The following is a 16,450-nucleotide window of genomic DNA, read 5'->3' as shown; positions in this document are numbered from 1 at the left end:
CCAGGCGTTATAGGCACCCCGCGAGATATGTCGGTGCAAGATATCGACCGGATAATCTGCAATGCGTTCAAGAGTGTCCGCCCGGTGGCCTCATTGCGTGCTGGTCTGCAGTACGTACATCCCTGTAGAGGATGAGGTGTGTTAAGGTTAGAAATCTTACCGTAAGGGCTTCGCAGGTTGTTTCAACATAATCAACTTTGATATAGGTATCCCACCCACTGGCGCCAAACTCATCATCGGAGGATGCAATCGGAGGCAGAGACAAGGGACGGTGATGCCTTGATCTTTAAACTCAACTTCTCTCAGCCCATTCGGCACAAACATGCATCGCGGCGGGGGCAGTCAGCCTTTACTGTAGACGAATGACGCCATGCTTCCGATGCAACCTCCCGAGCGATAACTCAGAGCTCGCCAACCGAGACGTACACTTGGATGGTTGCTGCATATTGAGAAACGCCCGCTTGAGAAAAAGTGCGCCTTCCCGTATCCTAGGGACTCCGTTCCATGTGTGAAAAAAAAAGGAGAAAAAAAAACTAGCTGCCCAGAATTCCCCATCATCCATCCTTGCTCTCACTGAGCTTTGCGACCACTCCATTCAGTGTTACTACGACTACCGTCGGAGGCTGTCGAGACGGGCTTGAAGGTCGTCGTCGCCAGGATCCGCGCCCCCACCTCCGCCGACCGCTTGAGCAACTCGGCTCTCCGGTACTGCTGCCGTTTGCATTCCAGACGGTGTTTCTCCGAGCTGCGGAACCACCGAGTTAGCCAATGCTTCACGATCATCAGCTGGTCGTATGTGCTTACCGCGGATGTCAAGTCGACTCCGATCTCCTCCAACACTTGCTCCACTACCTCTTCGCCTTCTTCCTCGGCGCCGACGTCCATGGCATCATCCATAACATCGTCCATCATCTCTTGCCTTTGATCCATAATGTCGTTCTCGCGCTCGAACTCCATGGCGATACGCTGAAGTGCAGGGAGGTTCATCGATCGGTTCATCGTACCCAGTGCTTGGGTTGCGCCTTTCATGGCGGTCATCATCTGTTCGTTGGTGCGGTATGTCTGTGAGGGAACTCCAATGTCAGTCAAAAGCCCCACAAGAGCCAAGTGTTATCAAAATGTCATACCTGAAGTCGGAGAGAGATCTTCTGCAGTTGACTGCGCATGCCGTAGAACTTCTCAATGTATCTGCCAAGACCCAGTCAGTATCAATATCAGACACGCATCGGCTTTGCCGCTACTGACCTCCGCGTCCGGACCAGATCCTTGGCCTGGATCTTGCAGGCGCCCATTTGTCCCTTCTGGGCGCTCTGCTTGATCTGCGTGATCAACTGCTTCTCCTGTTTTTCCAACTTGACGCGAACTTGGTCGAGTTCTCGGATCGCCTTATCCAGCATGCGCTGGTTCTTGCGCAGACGCTCCGCAGGCGTCATGCGCTTGCCGAACATGTACTCTAGAATCTGCGTCGCAGGATTAGCAGGTGGGTGATGGCGGGGAAGAGGCACGCATCATACATTCATCGTGGGCGCTGGCGACGGTCGATCGGCGGGCGATAGGGTGCCGTTGAGTCGGAGAGGCAATTAAAAGGCGCTCAAGGGTTTGATGGCAGTGACAATGTTGGTATCGTAGAGAGGAGTTGGTGGTGGAGGTTGATTGATGTTTGGGTTGCCTAGCACTCACGTAACAGACACGGGTACGTACAACAACAGCTTGGCACGGCGTAACCAGGCCAAGCCGAACCGGATTCCAAGGAAGTCACTGCTGCTCACAGCGGTTGCGCTGGGAGGTCCGACCAGGTTCCCGCTCAGATGATTAGATAAGGAGAGGTTGGCGGCGGCATTTTCCGACGTCTCTCTCTGGACCAATAGACGAAGCGCCGCGACAATGGGTGGTGGGAAATTTGCCGCTCCGCCCAAAATCATGCGCTAGGAATTCTACAGGTACATGACGAGCTTCCCTGAAAAACATTCACGACCTGACAAAACTTCGCCGCCACCTGCTCAACCTATACCCCCTTTCTCCTTTCCATACTGTTGCTCGACCATGCTACTTCCACCATCGACCGATCGAAAATGAGCCAAGATTATTTCTCGAAGAAGGGCAAGGCCCCTATGGACCAGGAGGTCGAGAAAGACGATTCCGACACGCCGTACCAGCCGGTGCCGTCATCGAGCAGGCCACCGCAGTTCATGACTGTTGGATCTGGCTCCACCTCAGCACATGCAGCGCATCTTCAGTCCCTGCTTGAGAACGACTCGGGCTATGGCGGTAGCATTGCTGATGGCGATACGATGACCTCCTCTGTCGACCGCCACATCCCGACTCCTGCTAATGGTCAGCTCTCCGAAGTTGACCGTCGCAGCCAGGCCGGCGCTATCCACCAGCTGTGGTATAATGCACACAGAGTGACGCTGGGTCGCTCGATCAACAAGGTCATCGAGCTTTTGAAGGAGTTGCAGGAGATGAACGTCTCCTGGCCCGCGCACTACCCTTCAGTCCAGCGAACCGAGGGATCGCGGCCTGCCCCTTCGCATACATACTCGGCAGTTGGCGAAGCTCCCGCGTCTGCCTCCTCGGTTCCCTCCTCCCCGACCGCTCCCCCGGCAATACGTCGATCCTTCACATCAGTCGAAGCCCGTAACGATGCCGAGTCGAGCAAGGCCCAGGAGCGTCGCGCACCTGAGGAGCCACGGCTAGTCACCCCCCAGATCGCCCAGGACTTCTCGATTCTCAAGCTTGATCTCAAGCTAGGCTCGCTGCATCAAGCGGAGCTTGTTCATTCCTTGGAGAAGGGCTCCATCGCCTCGCTTTTGGATGGCAAGATCAGCTCTAGCATTCGACACCTGCTCAACCTCCGCGAACGAATTGAAGATACCTCTAGCAAGGTGCTCGTCACTGGTGACCTTAACGCCGGCAAATCGACATTTTGCAACGCTCTGCTACGCAGAAAGGTCTTGCCAGAAGACCAGCAGCCCTGCACGGCGATCTTTTGCGAGGTTCTGGACGCGAGGGAGAATGGGGGGCTTGAGGAGGTGCATGCAGTTCACAGAGACGCGACCTACGACCGACACAACGAGAGCACCTACGACGTCTACAAGCTGGCACAGCTGGAGGAGCTTGTTGTCGACAATGAGAAGTACACCCAATGCAAGGTTTATGTCAAGGACGTCCGGACCATTGACGAATCACTACTCAACAATGGTGTGGTCGACATCGCCTTGATCGATGCGCCTGGCTTGAATTCCGACACGACAAAGACAACGGCCGTATTTGCCCGCCAGGAGGAGATTGACGTGGTCGTTTTTGTAGTTTCGGCTGCCAACCACTTTACCATGACTGCTAAGGAGTTCATCTGGGCTGCCGCTGCGGAGAAGGCATACCTCTTCATCGTGGTGAATGGTTTCGACAACATCAGAGACAAGAAGAGATGCGAGAAGATGATTCTCGACCAAGTCCAGGGCCTCAGCCCGAGGACGCACAAGGAGTCTTCAGAGCTGGTTCACTTCGTTTCGAGTAACGCTGTTCCTACTGCTCCGGCGCCACCGGGTGGCCCCTCAGGCGGCGGTAGCGGCAGCTCAAGCGGCGGAGGCGGTGGCGACGATCCTAGCGATGACCCAAAGGGCAAGGGCAAAGATGTCGAAAAGATTCGAGACTTTGAAAATCTCGAGCAATCGTTGCGCAGATTTGTTTTGGAAAAGCGAGCCCGATCCAAGTTGGCACCGGCCAAGACCTATTTGCTCAACATCCTGAACGACGTCCACGTTTTGGCCAACGTCAACTCAGAGGTCGCCAACTCCGAGCTTGATCGGGTCACCAAGGAGCTCAAGGAGATTGAGCCTCAGCTCGAGTCGAGCAGAAAGGCAACGGCGCAGGTTGGCGATGAAATTGACAAGATTACCGAGGAGACGTGCAAGGAGATCTACGACTACACGCGGACGACTCTTAGTGCGGCTATTGATCACGCCGGAGACAACAACCACGGCGTTCCTTACCGGGGCATATTCAACGCGTTCGAGTATGCTGATGAGCTGAAGGAAGCCATGATGTCGTACATTCACGAGTCGGTTATCGCTTGCGAGGAGCACGCAAAGTCGAAGACCGTTGGTGGCGTCAACGCTATTAAGCAGCTCGGCATCTTGCATCTTGGCGACGACTACCAGAACCTGGTGTTCCGGCCTGATGTCATGTTCAAGAGAAAGCGCGACTCCATGGCTCGCAACGTGGACGTCCCCACCGAATTCTGGGACTTTGTCGACTGGAACACCATCGTTCAAAAGCAGGAGAAGGTTGCGGGCACGGGTATGGCGCTTACTCTCGCGGGAGCTCTTGTTCCGCGCATGATGGGCACCAGCGGCTGGCTCGACCATGCGTTGAGCGCGGCGAAGATTATGGGCAACGACAACTTGCGTCGTCTCATTGTCCCTGGTATCGTCGCAGCCGGTAAGTTTCTCGCCCTCATTGTTCGTGTATAGGCGAAAACTAACAACTGCCCAGCCTTCGCAGCCGCAGCGTACATTGTCAACCAGATCCCTAACTCGCTTCCCCACCGTCTGTCGACCAAGATCGCGGCTCAGCTGGAGTCTGTCGACTATGTGCATGCCAACTCGACGCGCATTTCCAGCTCAGTCCGCAAGGTCCTCCGCTACCCAGCTGACAATCTCCGTGTTGGCTTGGAGCAGTCAGTCAAGGACCTGGGCAAGCGACGCGAGGAGACGCTCAAGGTGCGTCAGGAGAGCGAAGTCGCGCTCAAGTATTTTGGCAACCTCGTCCGCAACAGCGCGCAGCAGAGGACGGTGGTCGAAGGCGTCGACTTGGACGCACCGCCCCCGGGAGCCGTCGCCGCCGGCCTTCATTGAGATAGCTCCCCCATCTCATCTCATTCCTTGTTTTTGTGGCAGGATACCTTACGATAGCATGGAAAATGGCGTTTATCATTGGTGGTGAACTGGGCTCCCCTCAACCGACCTTTGCGGTCTTTGCATGCACCTATACCTGAGTTTATTCCCCCTTTTCCTTTCCCGTGGGAGTTTCGAAAACGGTGTGTTAGGTAAGAGGACACACGATGTTAGGCATATACGTAGAGGCCAAGAAAACAACTTAATTCTCCGTAACTCTCATCTTGACGCAACTATCTAGCTGCGGCCATCGTTGCCGGTGGATCGACCAGCCCAAGAGCGCGGCGTAGTTTTGAGGTTGTCAAAGCTCAAGCCTGTGGATGGCTGAAAGACGCAGTGACAGACCGACCACGAGATCTCGGAAGCAACCTACCGGAATGGCATCACTGGAAAGAAGCGGGATTTATAGGAGGTGATATTGACACCTCGCAATCTCGGTCTCGACCCTGTTGTTTACCTAATGTCGAACGCTGCCGAGGTCCGTCCAGTCCGGCCTTGTGAGCCGGCGCCAGCTAGCGCCGGGCACCGCTGGGGGGGTCTCGAACCTCCCGGCCCCCGCTCTTTACCTCCTGAGACCGTCATCTCTCCTTTTTTTAACTTCTACATAGTATTAAACACCGGGCAGCGGGACGGGGGGAGATTTCGCGCAATTCCCGCAGGTGGAGAGTGGGGCCCCTCACTTTGCCCTGCAGGTGGGCGCTCATTCTAGTGTAGACGAACTCTCCAGCTCCCTGGTTGGAGATTTCGTTTATGAATATCTATGGGCGGGTTCTTGGTTGAAGAAACGTAGATTGGCTCCCACAGGATGCAGTATGTGCAGGAGTCGGAGGTGTTTGTATAGGAGAATGTGCTGTCGGGCCCTGTTTACGGGACAATGCAACGAGGTCTTTAGCCGATGGCGAGATAGGAGAGGAGCTTTCCCGCTTTGGCCCCCCCCCCCCCTTTTTTTTCTTTCCTGAGTGGCTCGTGGCAAAATAACGGTTGTGCATCCTACTTGCGGCCTGCATGAAGGGATAAGGACATGCACGCTGCAGGCACTTTATCTGAGCTTTTAGCTTCTCCGTGCTGCACGTTAGTTTTGCTCCTATGTGTCCAAGGAGACCGGCCCCCCCTCGTCGGATATGTCGTGATGGGATGAGAGACATCGGAGTTTAATATGAGCTGCATCATCCGAAACGCTGACAATGTTACCTACGTAGGGCAGGATGGATCACTTTCCATGCTGGTCGCCATCGCCGTTCTAGAAAGAACACGAGCGTTTTCTCCTCACCGTTTGGATACCGATGCAAGACATTATTTGAGACACGCGATGTGCCGTTCACCGGCTTCTGGGCGGTGGGACGGAGATTGGGGGACTCGGCAACGACGAGGCAGCAAGGAGAGAGATTATGCCAGAGAGAGGGTAGATTTGTCAAATGTGGGCACGGGGCACGTGTGGTGATTTCCAAAGAAGACCGACTCTGAATTTCATTTTGGCCCTTGACGCTGTCGTTGGGTTCATTGGCAGACAGGTGGTGGACGGTAGTGGGTTTGGGGGGTCATAGCGCGGGAACAAGAGGCCATTGGAAACGGAGACACCCAGACTATCGATGTGTGTGTTGTTGTGGACACAGGCGCGGGACGATTGAATATGTTTCTGCAGCATCGTTTCCTCAAAGTGGGGGATGGTGGGTGATTCAGTCCGTATAGCGGTAGCGAGCGGCGATGCGGCATCGTGCTCCAGATGCGCACTATACAGGATGCCTGCCAAAATGTTATGCGGGATAAGACTTGCTTGCACTCGTTCGCTGGCGCATATGCAAACAAACCACTGTTCCACCTGCTCATCCGAGCCGGAAGAGTGTCAGAGGGGTGGCATCGCTTATATCGAGCTGGGAGGGGCTCTTCTTCTCGCTTGGTTTCTTCTGGCTCAGAGTTTTTTATTGAGAGGGTGTTGGATCAGGCGTTGGTTTTCATGCGACGAAGGTCAATCCGGCGTGGGACGAACTCTGCTTATGCGTCAGTTTTAATTATGAACTACGCGAATCTAAGCAGTTCGTTTCCACGAGCCGAGTCTATTGAGTTTGGCTTCAAGCTTAGCGACGCGTTTTGCGGTGGTCATCTCTCTGATTTGATGACTTTGGTGTGGTGGTCTAGAATAGCCGGTTCGGGCGGAACCTGGAGACGTATTCGTCGCATGTCGAGACTTGCGACGCGACATGCCGAACCAGTTTCAATATCCCGCGCTTATTACATGCAGTATTGTGATTGACGTGAAAGACCACCAGTGAGAAGACGGCAGGCACCAACGAGCAGGGTCCGAAGTCCCGGCAGCAGGACTCTATGTTTCACCTCCCCGAGGCTGCCCCCTCGTGAGTCGTCTCTACTGGTCTTTTTTTTTTTTTTTTTTTGCCAGTTCATGTTTTGATAGTTGCCTCGACCTCTGAGCCGTGCCAACGGTTGACAAATGGGGCGTCCCCTTTGTGCCCTCTAGCAGATCGACTAGCGGCGAGCGGTGGCGTCGGCAATGGGAGACGCGGAAAGGAGATGTTTATTTTTTCTTTCTTTTCTTTTCTGGCGTTTTGGCGTTTTGGCGTTGATACCAGACAAAACGGTCTCGTTGATTGGGGTTTGGTCATCGGTCACGTCCATCGAGGCAAACATTGAATCCTCGCCCGGCTGAGACGTTGAACTCTAAAAACCCAGCCCAGCAATCAGAGCCCGCATTGGAGCTTTGGTGCTGCAGGGCGGATGTCCCGTGCCTTTTCCGTCTCTCGTATGGATGGTGGTCTGTGTCTGTGTTGCGCTTCCCAGGCTTTCGGGGTTGCACCGCAAACCAATGACAGCACGACAATCGTATGGCTGAGTCGTGGTCATCGCCTCCGTGCCTCCCTTCGTCTTTGGCTCCGTGGTTCTCTAAGCATTCTTATCCCCCTAAGCATTCTGGACCGAGCATACAAGCAAGCGCTCACCTAGCTCCCACCCCCCGGAAGGGAGAGGATCCAGGGGGGGAGAGGGGACCGAGAGCGAAGATGTCTTAGTGGTGTACAGAGTAGCTGCAGCGGAGGTGCGGCGGACTCTGGGATGGGCAGAGATGAGATTGGGAGGTGGGAGTGGGCGGGGGAAGATTACTGCGTAGAAGAAAAGAAGAAAGAAAGACGAGAAAAGAAAAAGAAAAAAGGATGCAATGGCAGTTGCCAACGACTTTGTTGCGCGTCCCGTCCGTAAGAGTATAGGGTGCTAGGTGCCTATGTCAGTACCCGTGCGATAGACCCTGGCCCATTCAACCCAGACAGGCATGGACCTGTCATCGCCTAACGTTCCTACCGTACCCTTGCCCAGAAGGAAACTTGGGGTTCCCTTACCTTGGTCGCCAAAGTTGTCCAGCAAAGAAGCCCCCAATCGCTTCCCTTTCTTCTTCTTCTCCCCCCCTTCTCTCTTCCGCCGTCAACTTTGCGCGTCCCGAGAGCTGCGACACTGCGACTATCTCGCACACACTCCCTTAATCCCGCCTTTGCCGTATCTTTATCGTCTTGCAATCTTGTCCCTTCCCTTCCTTCCACCCTCTCTTTGGACCCCTTGTTGTTGTTGTTGTTGTTGTTGTTGTTCTCGTTGCTGGCCCGTCCCATCTTCAGGAACCTTGGCTCTTTAGTTGCATTAGTCACTTCCGATTCTTCATTACCTACGCCTTTAGTTCCTAGCGCTCTGCCGGCCCTGTCGGTCGATGCGTAATTACCTCCCTACCCATTCATCTTATCCTACCTACGTACCGATACGCTCATCTCCTTCTCCAGCATAGCATAGCACACCACGCCGCCAACCCTGCGCTCTGGCTATCCCATCCCACGCGCCGACCGCCTTCACCTGCAGCAGTACGCAGCTCCAGTGCAACCACAACCTCACCCACGCCCCCCCCCCGCTACGCCGGCGGCAATCACGACCACTTCAGGCGTAGGCAAATCAGACTAGGCCGATTTGCTTCAGGCAGGCCCTCCACCAGAGTCCAGAGAAACAAGAGTAGCTCCCTCGTCGGGTCTATCACCCGTCATCCGTGGCGCTCAAACACCTACGTTTCCCACTCTCTCTTTCCTGTCGCATTTCCCAATCGCGAGACCACCAAATTTCCCTTTCCTCCTCAAACCCCCTCGTTACCGAACAAGAAGGGCCAGACACACGCTTTCTTCTGCCCGCGTCTCTTGAGCGTCGTCCTCGTCGCCGCCGCCCCCCCTCTTCTCTCTACGGATACATGTGCCCATGTGCGGCTCGCCCATGCCCCTTGCTGGCCTGCTCTACATGTCGCCGCCGCTGCCGCCGCTGCTGCTATCGCCGCTGCCCTTACCCCTGAAAACTACAACCGCCGTCGGTGCGGCCTGCTAAGCGACGAAATCCGCCCACCCCTTCCGAACCACTTTTTGGTCCTCTGTCCCAAGAATCCACCCGATTTCGCCCTGCGGTCCCCGGGCACCAGCTCAGTCAGCTCCCAGCTCCCAGCTCCCAGATTTCGATCTTGCGCGCGCGCATCGCCCACCACGCCCGCCGCCGACGAAGACAACAACACGAAACCGACGACTACCGAGTTCTCCCCGAGTTGTGCCAGCCGTAGCCCGCCAAGGCGACAGGGAGGATGTCGCTCAATGGCCTGGACGACCCCAAGGTCAAGGAAGCCCATGATGCTGCCGTTGCTGAACCAGGAGGATGGTATGACACCCTCCCTTTCTTTGTTTTGCCCCCACCACTACCGTAATTCGAGCCATCATCATCATCTCCGCGCCCTTCACGATTACTTCCACTCGGGAGCCGTGCACCGGCCATGCGCCGGCTCGGCTCCCTCTACCTGCTTCCACCTCTGGAGACCCCATGTCTCTCTCCTTGCCTGCTGTCGCAGCTAGATTCATATAGGCTGACCGACGTCATGAACTGCTGCACAATATAGGTTTCTCCTCAAGTATGAGAGTCGCGACGGCGTCGAGCTGCTAGGTCGCGGGAATGGTGGCATCGTCGAGATACGGAATAACATCGCCCAATTCGAGAACGAGAACGACGACAATGCGCCATTGTTTGGTTTTCTGAGGTACCGCCGCCGGAACGTAATCATCAAATATCTCCCCGAAGTTTGCTCTCGACTGGTCCAAGGTGGGTTGTCTCTGAATTTGCGGCGCAATCTTTCAAGGTTTCCCCCATTCCAGAGGGAGATGAAGCTGACTCGGCCTCCAATTTGTCACCTGTAGCTCGTGTAACTGTTCATTTCAACGCCGTCTGTGAGCGGTTCGCACCGTATCACACCGACTTCTCGATAGCCTCTGCAAAGGAACTCAAAGACACCAAGTTGTCGGCCGCATGCTCCCTGCACGCCGCCTCCGGCTCGACCTCGTCCTCGACAAGCTCCTTGCGACGGAGGCGGTTGATGGAAATTGCCGAAGAGGAAGAGGAAGAACAGAGAGCAAGCAAAAGGAAGTCTGTCGGTCCTGATAACTTGTCCGAGACCTCGGGGGAAGAGCCGGCCCCCGCACAAAAACCGCCTGTTGAAGGGCCGCCCGTGACGTTGAACGCCGACCTTGCAAACTCGCCCGAGGAGAGCAAGTTTTCTGCATCTCTGGAGCCGCCCGAGTTCGTCGGCGTCAGACCGCCTTCGCCTTCAAAATCGATTGAGGAGGGACGGCGCATGTCATCGCAATCCCTGCGACCCGACCTTTATTCTTCATCGTCTTATACATACGGCAAGCCCAGAGTCAAACTTGCCCCACGACCATCTCTCGACGTTTCTGGCCGTGCTCGCCCAGGCACCGCTGCAGTGGGGGCTGCTTTCAGGCCAATTTCACAGATGCCGTCTGGCTTCAAGTTATTTTCCAAGGGTTCCAAAAAGGGAAAGTCCAAGGAAAATACTCTGGATCCTTCCGAACCAACCCACTTGGACGAAACAACCGAAATCTCCTTGGCCGCCACTTCCACACCCCTACCCGACGGGGATCCCATTTCCCAGATTGATGAGCTCGTTAGGCCACACACGAGCTCTGGACGACCCACAACGAGCTCGGGCGCTTCAATTAAATCCGCAATGCCGTCCTTTACCACCACCTCTACGAAGCAGGTCATGACGCCCGAAAAGGCGCGTCTGAAGAAGGCGATGCAACTCAGGGAGAAGAAAAGGATGATGAGCCAGCAACCCTCCAGCGTCCCAGTCGTTGATGCCCCCGCCGAGGACGTGACATCGGAAAAGGCCCAGCCTGTTGAACACGTTGAGGAGATATCCGAGCCCACCCTCGCTACCGAGGTAGATGACGAAGACAGCGGCGAGAGACGTCTCTCGGTATCAAAGGCCGACTCTGGCATTGTTGTCGACGCATCCTCGATTTCCGTCCACACTGACGTTGCCTCTGAGTTTACTCAGAGCGACTCTCATCCCACCTCGCCCATTATGGCATCTTCGGAGCCTGACCACTCGACCAAGGCGTCGTCGCTGTCCGAGTCTACTGAAGAGACAGTGAGGGAGCTCGACGAAGAGAAGCCCAACGACGAGGCCGGTTCACACGAGACACAAGAGGAGGTTGAGCCTGCAGCCGAACCCGAAGTTGCCACTGCTCCAACTGCAGAAGAGGCAGACCCCCCCGCCGTCACTGATCCTACACCAATTGAACCAGTGGCCGCTAGCAACGAAACGCAAGAGGAGGCCGAGCCGCTCATCAAAGCTCCGATCGCCGCAGTCGACGATTTTCCCGATGCCCAACCCGACGCTACCCCCGAGGCTGTCACTGCTCCCGAGACGAACGAGCCCAAGGAGACCCTTCCTGTGGAAGAGAAGCCGACCGAGTCCGAGACTCAAGATATCCCCTTTGCTGAGACAGAGGAAACCCAGGAGGTTATCCAGCCCGTGGAACAACAGAATGAGACTGAGAAGGTAGCAGTCATGGACAAACAGCCGAAATCGCCCTTGAGCTTACCAATCTCCAAGTTCTCCACGAGCCCAGCACGGGCGACGACGCCCATCGAACCGAAAGAGACACCGAACCAGGAGTCGAAGCCCGATACCACGGTTCAAACTGCCGTGCCGGCATCGTCGGAAACATCGCTCAGCTCGCCGCTATCGCCGCGTTCCCCTAGCCTCAAGGTCCCTCGGTCCAAGTTCTCAACACAGGATCTCAGATCAGCTGCAAACGCCGAGGTGCCTACCATCATCTCACCCCAAGTGGATGCACCCCGCGAGCCAGTGGCTGCCGCTGACGAGGAGCCCCGCGATGCCGACACTCAGTCGGCGGATACAGAACTGACAAAGAGAAAGGCGTTTGTCGAACCCATCCGTACTGACCTGAACGCTCCGGACAAGGTGGCAGAGGACAACATCTCCGACGACGAAGATTTGATGGACGAGCTTCACTCAGCCACCGTCGAGCAAGCGCAGCACATTACTGTTTCTAAATCGCCCATCACGCCAGTCTTCCCCAGCCCCCCACAGAGCGTCAGCAGGCCAGCTTCGCGCGGTGTTGTCCGCACCATATCGAATCCCATTCGCGGCAATCTCCTCACTCCGGCCGACGTGGCTCAGGCACAGAATCAGAGATCGATCTCATCTGGCGCTGCCTTCCTGCACAAAATCACGCAGCAACAAGGCAGCCAACACTTGGCCCCCAAACAGCCTGGCAAGATTGGATCTAGTATCTCCCAGCGCATCAAGGCGTTGGAGAAGCTGTCTGCACACGCACCCGGAACCACAGAACCGGATCCGACCGGCTCCAAGTCCCCGAGACCATCCTCGGCATTCTTCGCTGTCAAGAGGGGACCTAGCGTAAGAGAGCCTCCTTCTCGCTCTCCGTCAGTCGTCGATAGGGCAAGCTCGCTTACTCGGGGTGGCAGCCCTGTGCCGTCAATAATGACGGACTCGCTGGAATCCTCTCCAGAGACTGCAAAGGCGAACCGTGGCAGATCAGGATCCATGGCCAACAGGCTATCGATGTTCGAGGTGCCCGGCAGCAACCCGCCAAGAGGCCGGCCTGAGTCCATCTCCGTTACAGCGCGGATTGTCCGCGATCCCAGCCAAGTCGGCAAGGCGCCTGAGCCGCCCAAGAACCCTTCTGATTTCGAGCGACTTGACCTCAAGGCGTCTCCGTTGGTTGTCGACCATCAGAAGGCCGAGCTTCCACTGCCACCAGCCAACCTGGCAGCGGTGGAGCCTTCAAAGGAGACTATTCAAGAGAGGAGACTGTCCAAAGAAAAGCGTCGCTCACAGTCCATGGACCCCAAACCCGAAGGAGACGAAGTGCCTCGCCGCTCTTCACTCAGCATCATGAAGGGCTTCATCAAGGATCGACGTAGGTCCCTCACTTCGTCGTCCACTGAGGCTCTGACGGCTCCCTTGCCCATGTCACCCGCTTCCAAATCGCCCGCTTCCAAGTCGCCTACGAGACCACCCTCGACTCACCATAACTCCTCTGGCCTCGGCCGTCGATTGTCTGTCAGCAGCCGTCGGTCTTCGATCAGCAAAGATAACGATGCGGGTGGATCCATGTCCCCATCGATATTCACCGAAGGCAGCGGATCCGGTGACGACAGCAAGTCGACAACCAGCGACAAGAAGATGGGTCGCGCAGGCCGCTTCATGCGTCGCCTCTCTTCATCCCTCAGCAGCACGGGCCGAGGTAAGACCATGGCCTCTACTGCCATCTCTCCAACGGTTCAAGAAGAGGATGCCTCTGAACTCGCTCGGCTGCAGCAACCCACCATTGAGGCCTTCATGGGAGACGTCAACGTTCAGTTTCCCGATACCCTCTTGTGGAAGCGCCGCAGCATGTGTCTGGACTCTCAGGGCTTTTTAATTCTAAGCACAGTCGCCGCGACGACCGCCACCAAGGACAAGCAGCCTACCGGCGCTGGAGTCAAGCGATACCACCTTTCTGACTTCCGGATGCCCTACATTCCTGACATGGAGATCCAGGAGCTGCCCAACAGCATCTGCCTTGACTTCGTCGAGGGCTCGGGCTTGCAGGTTGCGTGTGAAGATCGCGGCGGACAGATGAATGTACTCCACAGTAAGTCACCCATGGGCTCGCGATCCTGAACACAGCTGACACCTTTCCCAGTTCTTCGAGACGCGCACCAGAGCCACAGCTCGTTCGGCCAGTAAACAACATCACCTTACCATTACTCTGGGATCTTTTTTCACCCAACCTTTTTTCTACTATACCCAAATTTTTCAACCTTTCCTAAAAACACCAACACCAGCCGGCAAACCCGCCCTTTCTTTTTGTCAAGACACCTTCTGGCCAATCATCTCGACTTTGCATGAAGGCTACTTCGCATGGATCATGGCTGCTACACTTGCAGTCCTGATATACACCACCACTTGAGCAGCACCAACACCCGCGATGATGCTCATTCCTCATCTACCTACCTAACCCACACAACACAACCCGCCTTCTACTAACAGGCATTAATTGCATGGCCCAACGCCTTCTACACACATTCTTGTGTTTTCATTTTTATTTTTTGCACTTCGTTTCAGTCAGGAAATGATACCACCTTTGCATGGGGACAGTTCAGGTTGGAGAAGAACTTGGAGAGGGACGCGATCAGGGGTCGGCGGACGTTAGAGGAAAAACGCCCAACACCCGACCGACATCTCCCATTGGAACATGACATTTCAGAGAAGGACCAAATAAAGATGACGGGGAATCATTTTTGTGTCAACAACAACGATAGAAACCCCATGTCTGAGTTGGTTTGGCGCGTTCGATACCGCCTGTGTAGGAGAAAATTCTGAATGTACATACTACCCTACCGCCATTTCTGCGGACTGACAGCGAGGCAAGACCGTGGTCTTGAGATAAAACTTCCGTTTCATCTGCTGATGCTTCGATTGAGATGCTGATATCTGACTTGACAACTTGTGGTTAACGTGGATGGTGATGACGTGATGTTGGCGCATGGGGAGCATTTTCGCAGTAACTTCGCACATGGTAGGCAAGCCTGATTCTCGTCTAAGTAGCTAAAGCTAACCATCTGAACCTGGTAGTGGCAATCAGCATATTCGTTCAGCGGGATAGTCACTTGGATGAAATGGTTCAACATGGTTGGCGCGGCATCTCACGCTCGCGATTTCACGAAACTTGAATCTAGGTGGGCCAATACAAGCTATCTTGGTGTTTGACTGCTGAGCAACGACCCCGCCATCTCTCCTGCCCAAGAATGTCGTATCGGGTTCTCCTTCCATAATCGGGCTATTTTTGGCTTTTGCAACCATGCGTTTCCTGGCCCTGCGACGTCGAGAGGATTCTACCGCCGAACCGCTTCTTCCATGACGTACGCGCAGCCAATGTGATTTGTCCTGGCTCGCTTTCTCGATGGTCTTTTCCTGGTTTCGTCCTCTGGTCGTTATCGGGCCGCCCTTTGATTTTGTGAATCGTACCAAACTTCACCCCTTTCGAACTCGTTCAGATGAACAGGTTGTGCCTGCGGGACGTTGGTAAGATGTTTTTCTTGTTTGGGAGTCGGGGGCTCACATACCGGAATCGAGTACTTTGGCGAGTGTCAGAGGGTGGTTGTGATATCATCGCGGTTTGGTCTTTGAGGTCGTAGTCGAAGCCACACCGACGCAATACACATGGAATGGGGAGCGAGCGGCCGGGAGGGTGGCTCAGTTCTGGCTATGGTGCTCCGTCTCGCGACGCTCGTTGCGGTTGCGAGCAGCCGTCATGCCGGCGTTCTGCTCGTAACCGTTAGCGTCGCTAGCACCCTCGTCGGCACCGACGCCGTCTTCGAGGGATGCGCGGCGAGGGGCTCCGGCGCGCACCTCGAGGGCGCGGGGCAGCGCGGCGAGGCGGTTGCGGAACCAAAGCAGCCAGCCGCCCTCGGGGACGAACTGGCCGCGGAGCATGGCGTCCGTCATGTCGTCGAGGCCGTCCTGGTGGGTGAAGTCACCGCCGTAGTACCAGTAGATGCAGGGCGCCCAGCAGCAGAACATGGAGGCGACGAGGAAGGCGACGGCGACGCCGCCGGCGATGCCCTTGAACCACTTCAGGACGCCGAGCTGCTCGCCGTAGGCCCAGGTCTTGAAGAACTCGGTCGTTTCGGTGGGGGCCATGGCTGTGATGGTCGAGGTGGGCGTCACGTTGGGTGCGGTGACGGCTGAGAGGGAGGTCGCGATGGAGGTGATTGTGTCTGTGTTTCCCGAAGGCCAAGGGCTGGGGCCGAGCCAGGGGAGGAAAGGGTTTTGGAACGCCATTGGCTGCAAGGCTTGGGGGAGTGGCTGTCGGTCGGACTATGATGGGACAGGCTGCGTCGAGGTGGTTAGCATCGTAGGCGCGAGGAGGACGGCCCAGGGGCTCGTGAATGGAGTTGACGTACGGGGTGCTTGGCCGCAAGGCGAAGAGAACGCTGGACTGCCGGTTTGTAACGAGATTCAGCTTGAAGGAAGAGAAACACCTGAATCCGATCTGTGTATATGGTAAGAAAGAGAGTTCTGAAATACGAGATGGGTGAATCCTGAAACCTGCAGCCTCTTGAGAGAGCACCAGCTTTGGTGGCTAGAGCTGGGAACGGGAGTGATTCTCTTGATGGTCTTCTTTCAATGGCAGAAGACTCTTGTG

At 55.7% G+C, this 16,450-nt stretch overlaps 4 protein-coding genes across 4 annotated transcripts; 2 read left to right on the top strand and 2 right to left on the bottom strand.

The window, feature by feature from the left end:
- Positions 1–570: 570 nt before the first annotated feature.
- On the bottom strand, positions 571–1,520 carry ColSpa_10043 (charged multivesicular body protein 2a 2; the record flags this gene model as incomplete). Its single annotated transcript, XM_049276255.1, has 4 exons — positions 571–1,062; positions 1,128–1,188; positions 1,246–1,460; positions 1,515–1,520. 4 exons carry the CDS (start codon positions 1,518–1,520, stop codon positions 571–573), a joined length of 774 nt encoding a protein of 257 aa, XP_049132212.1.
- A 552-nt stretch (positions 1,521–2,072) lies between these two features.
- Positions 2,073–4,856, top strand: ColSpa_10042 (transmembrane protein 184; the record flags this gene model as incomplete). Its single annotated transcript, XM_049276254.1, has 2 exons — positions 2,073–4,440; positions 4,495–4,856. 2 exons carry the CDS (start codon positions 2,073–2,075, stop codon positions 4,854–4,856), a joined length of 2,730 nt encoding a protein of 909 aa, XP_049132211.1.
- A 4,642-nt stretch (positions 4,857–9,498) lies between these two features.
- ColSpa_10041 (uncharacterized protein) lies at positions 9,499–13,989 on the top strand (the record flags this gene model as incomplete). Its single annotated transcript, XM_049276253.1, has 4 exons — positions 9,499–9,572; positions 9,808–10,007; positions 10,103–13,894; positions 13,946–13,989. 4 exons carry the CDS (start codon positions 9,499–9,501, stop codon positions 13,987–13,989), a joined length of 4,110 nt encoding a protein of 1,369 aa, XP_049132210.1.
- Positions 13,990–15,498: 1,509 nt separating this feature from the next.
- ColSpa_10040 (uncharacterized protein) lies at positions 15,499–16,086 on the bottom strand (the record flags this gene model as incomplete). The annotated part of the gene is made up of 1 exon (XM_049276252.1): positions 15,499–16,086. One exon carries the CDS (start codon positions 16,084–16,086, stop codon positions 15,499–15,501), a length of 588 nt encoding a protein of 195 aa, XP_049132209.1.
- Between the last annotated feature and the right edge of the window lie 364 nt (positions 16,087–16,450).

Source organism: Colletotrichum spaethianum (genome assembly GCF_022836535.1).
Source record: "Colletotrichum spaethianum MAFF 239500 DNA, contig32, whole genome shotgun sequence".
In the NCBI taxonomy this organism is placed as follows: domain Eukaryota; kingdom Fungi; phylum Ascomycota; class Sordariomycetes; order Glomerellales; family Glomerellaceae; genus Colletotrichum; species Colletotrichum spaethianum.
This window is presented reverse-complemented; position numbering and strand designations above follow the sequence as displayed.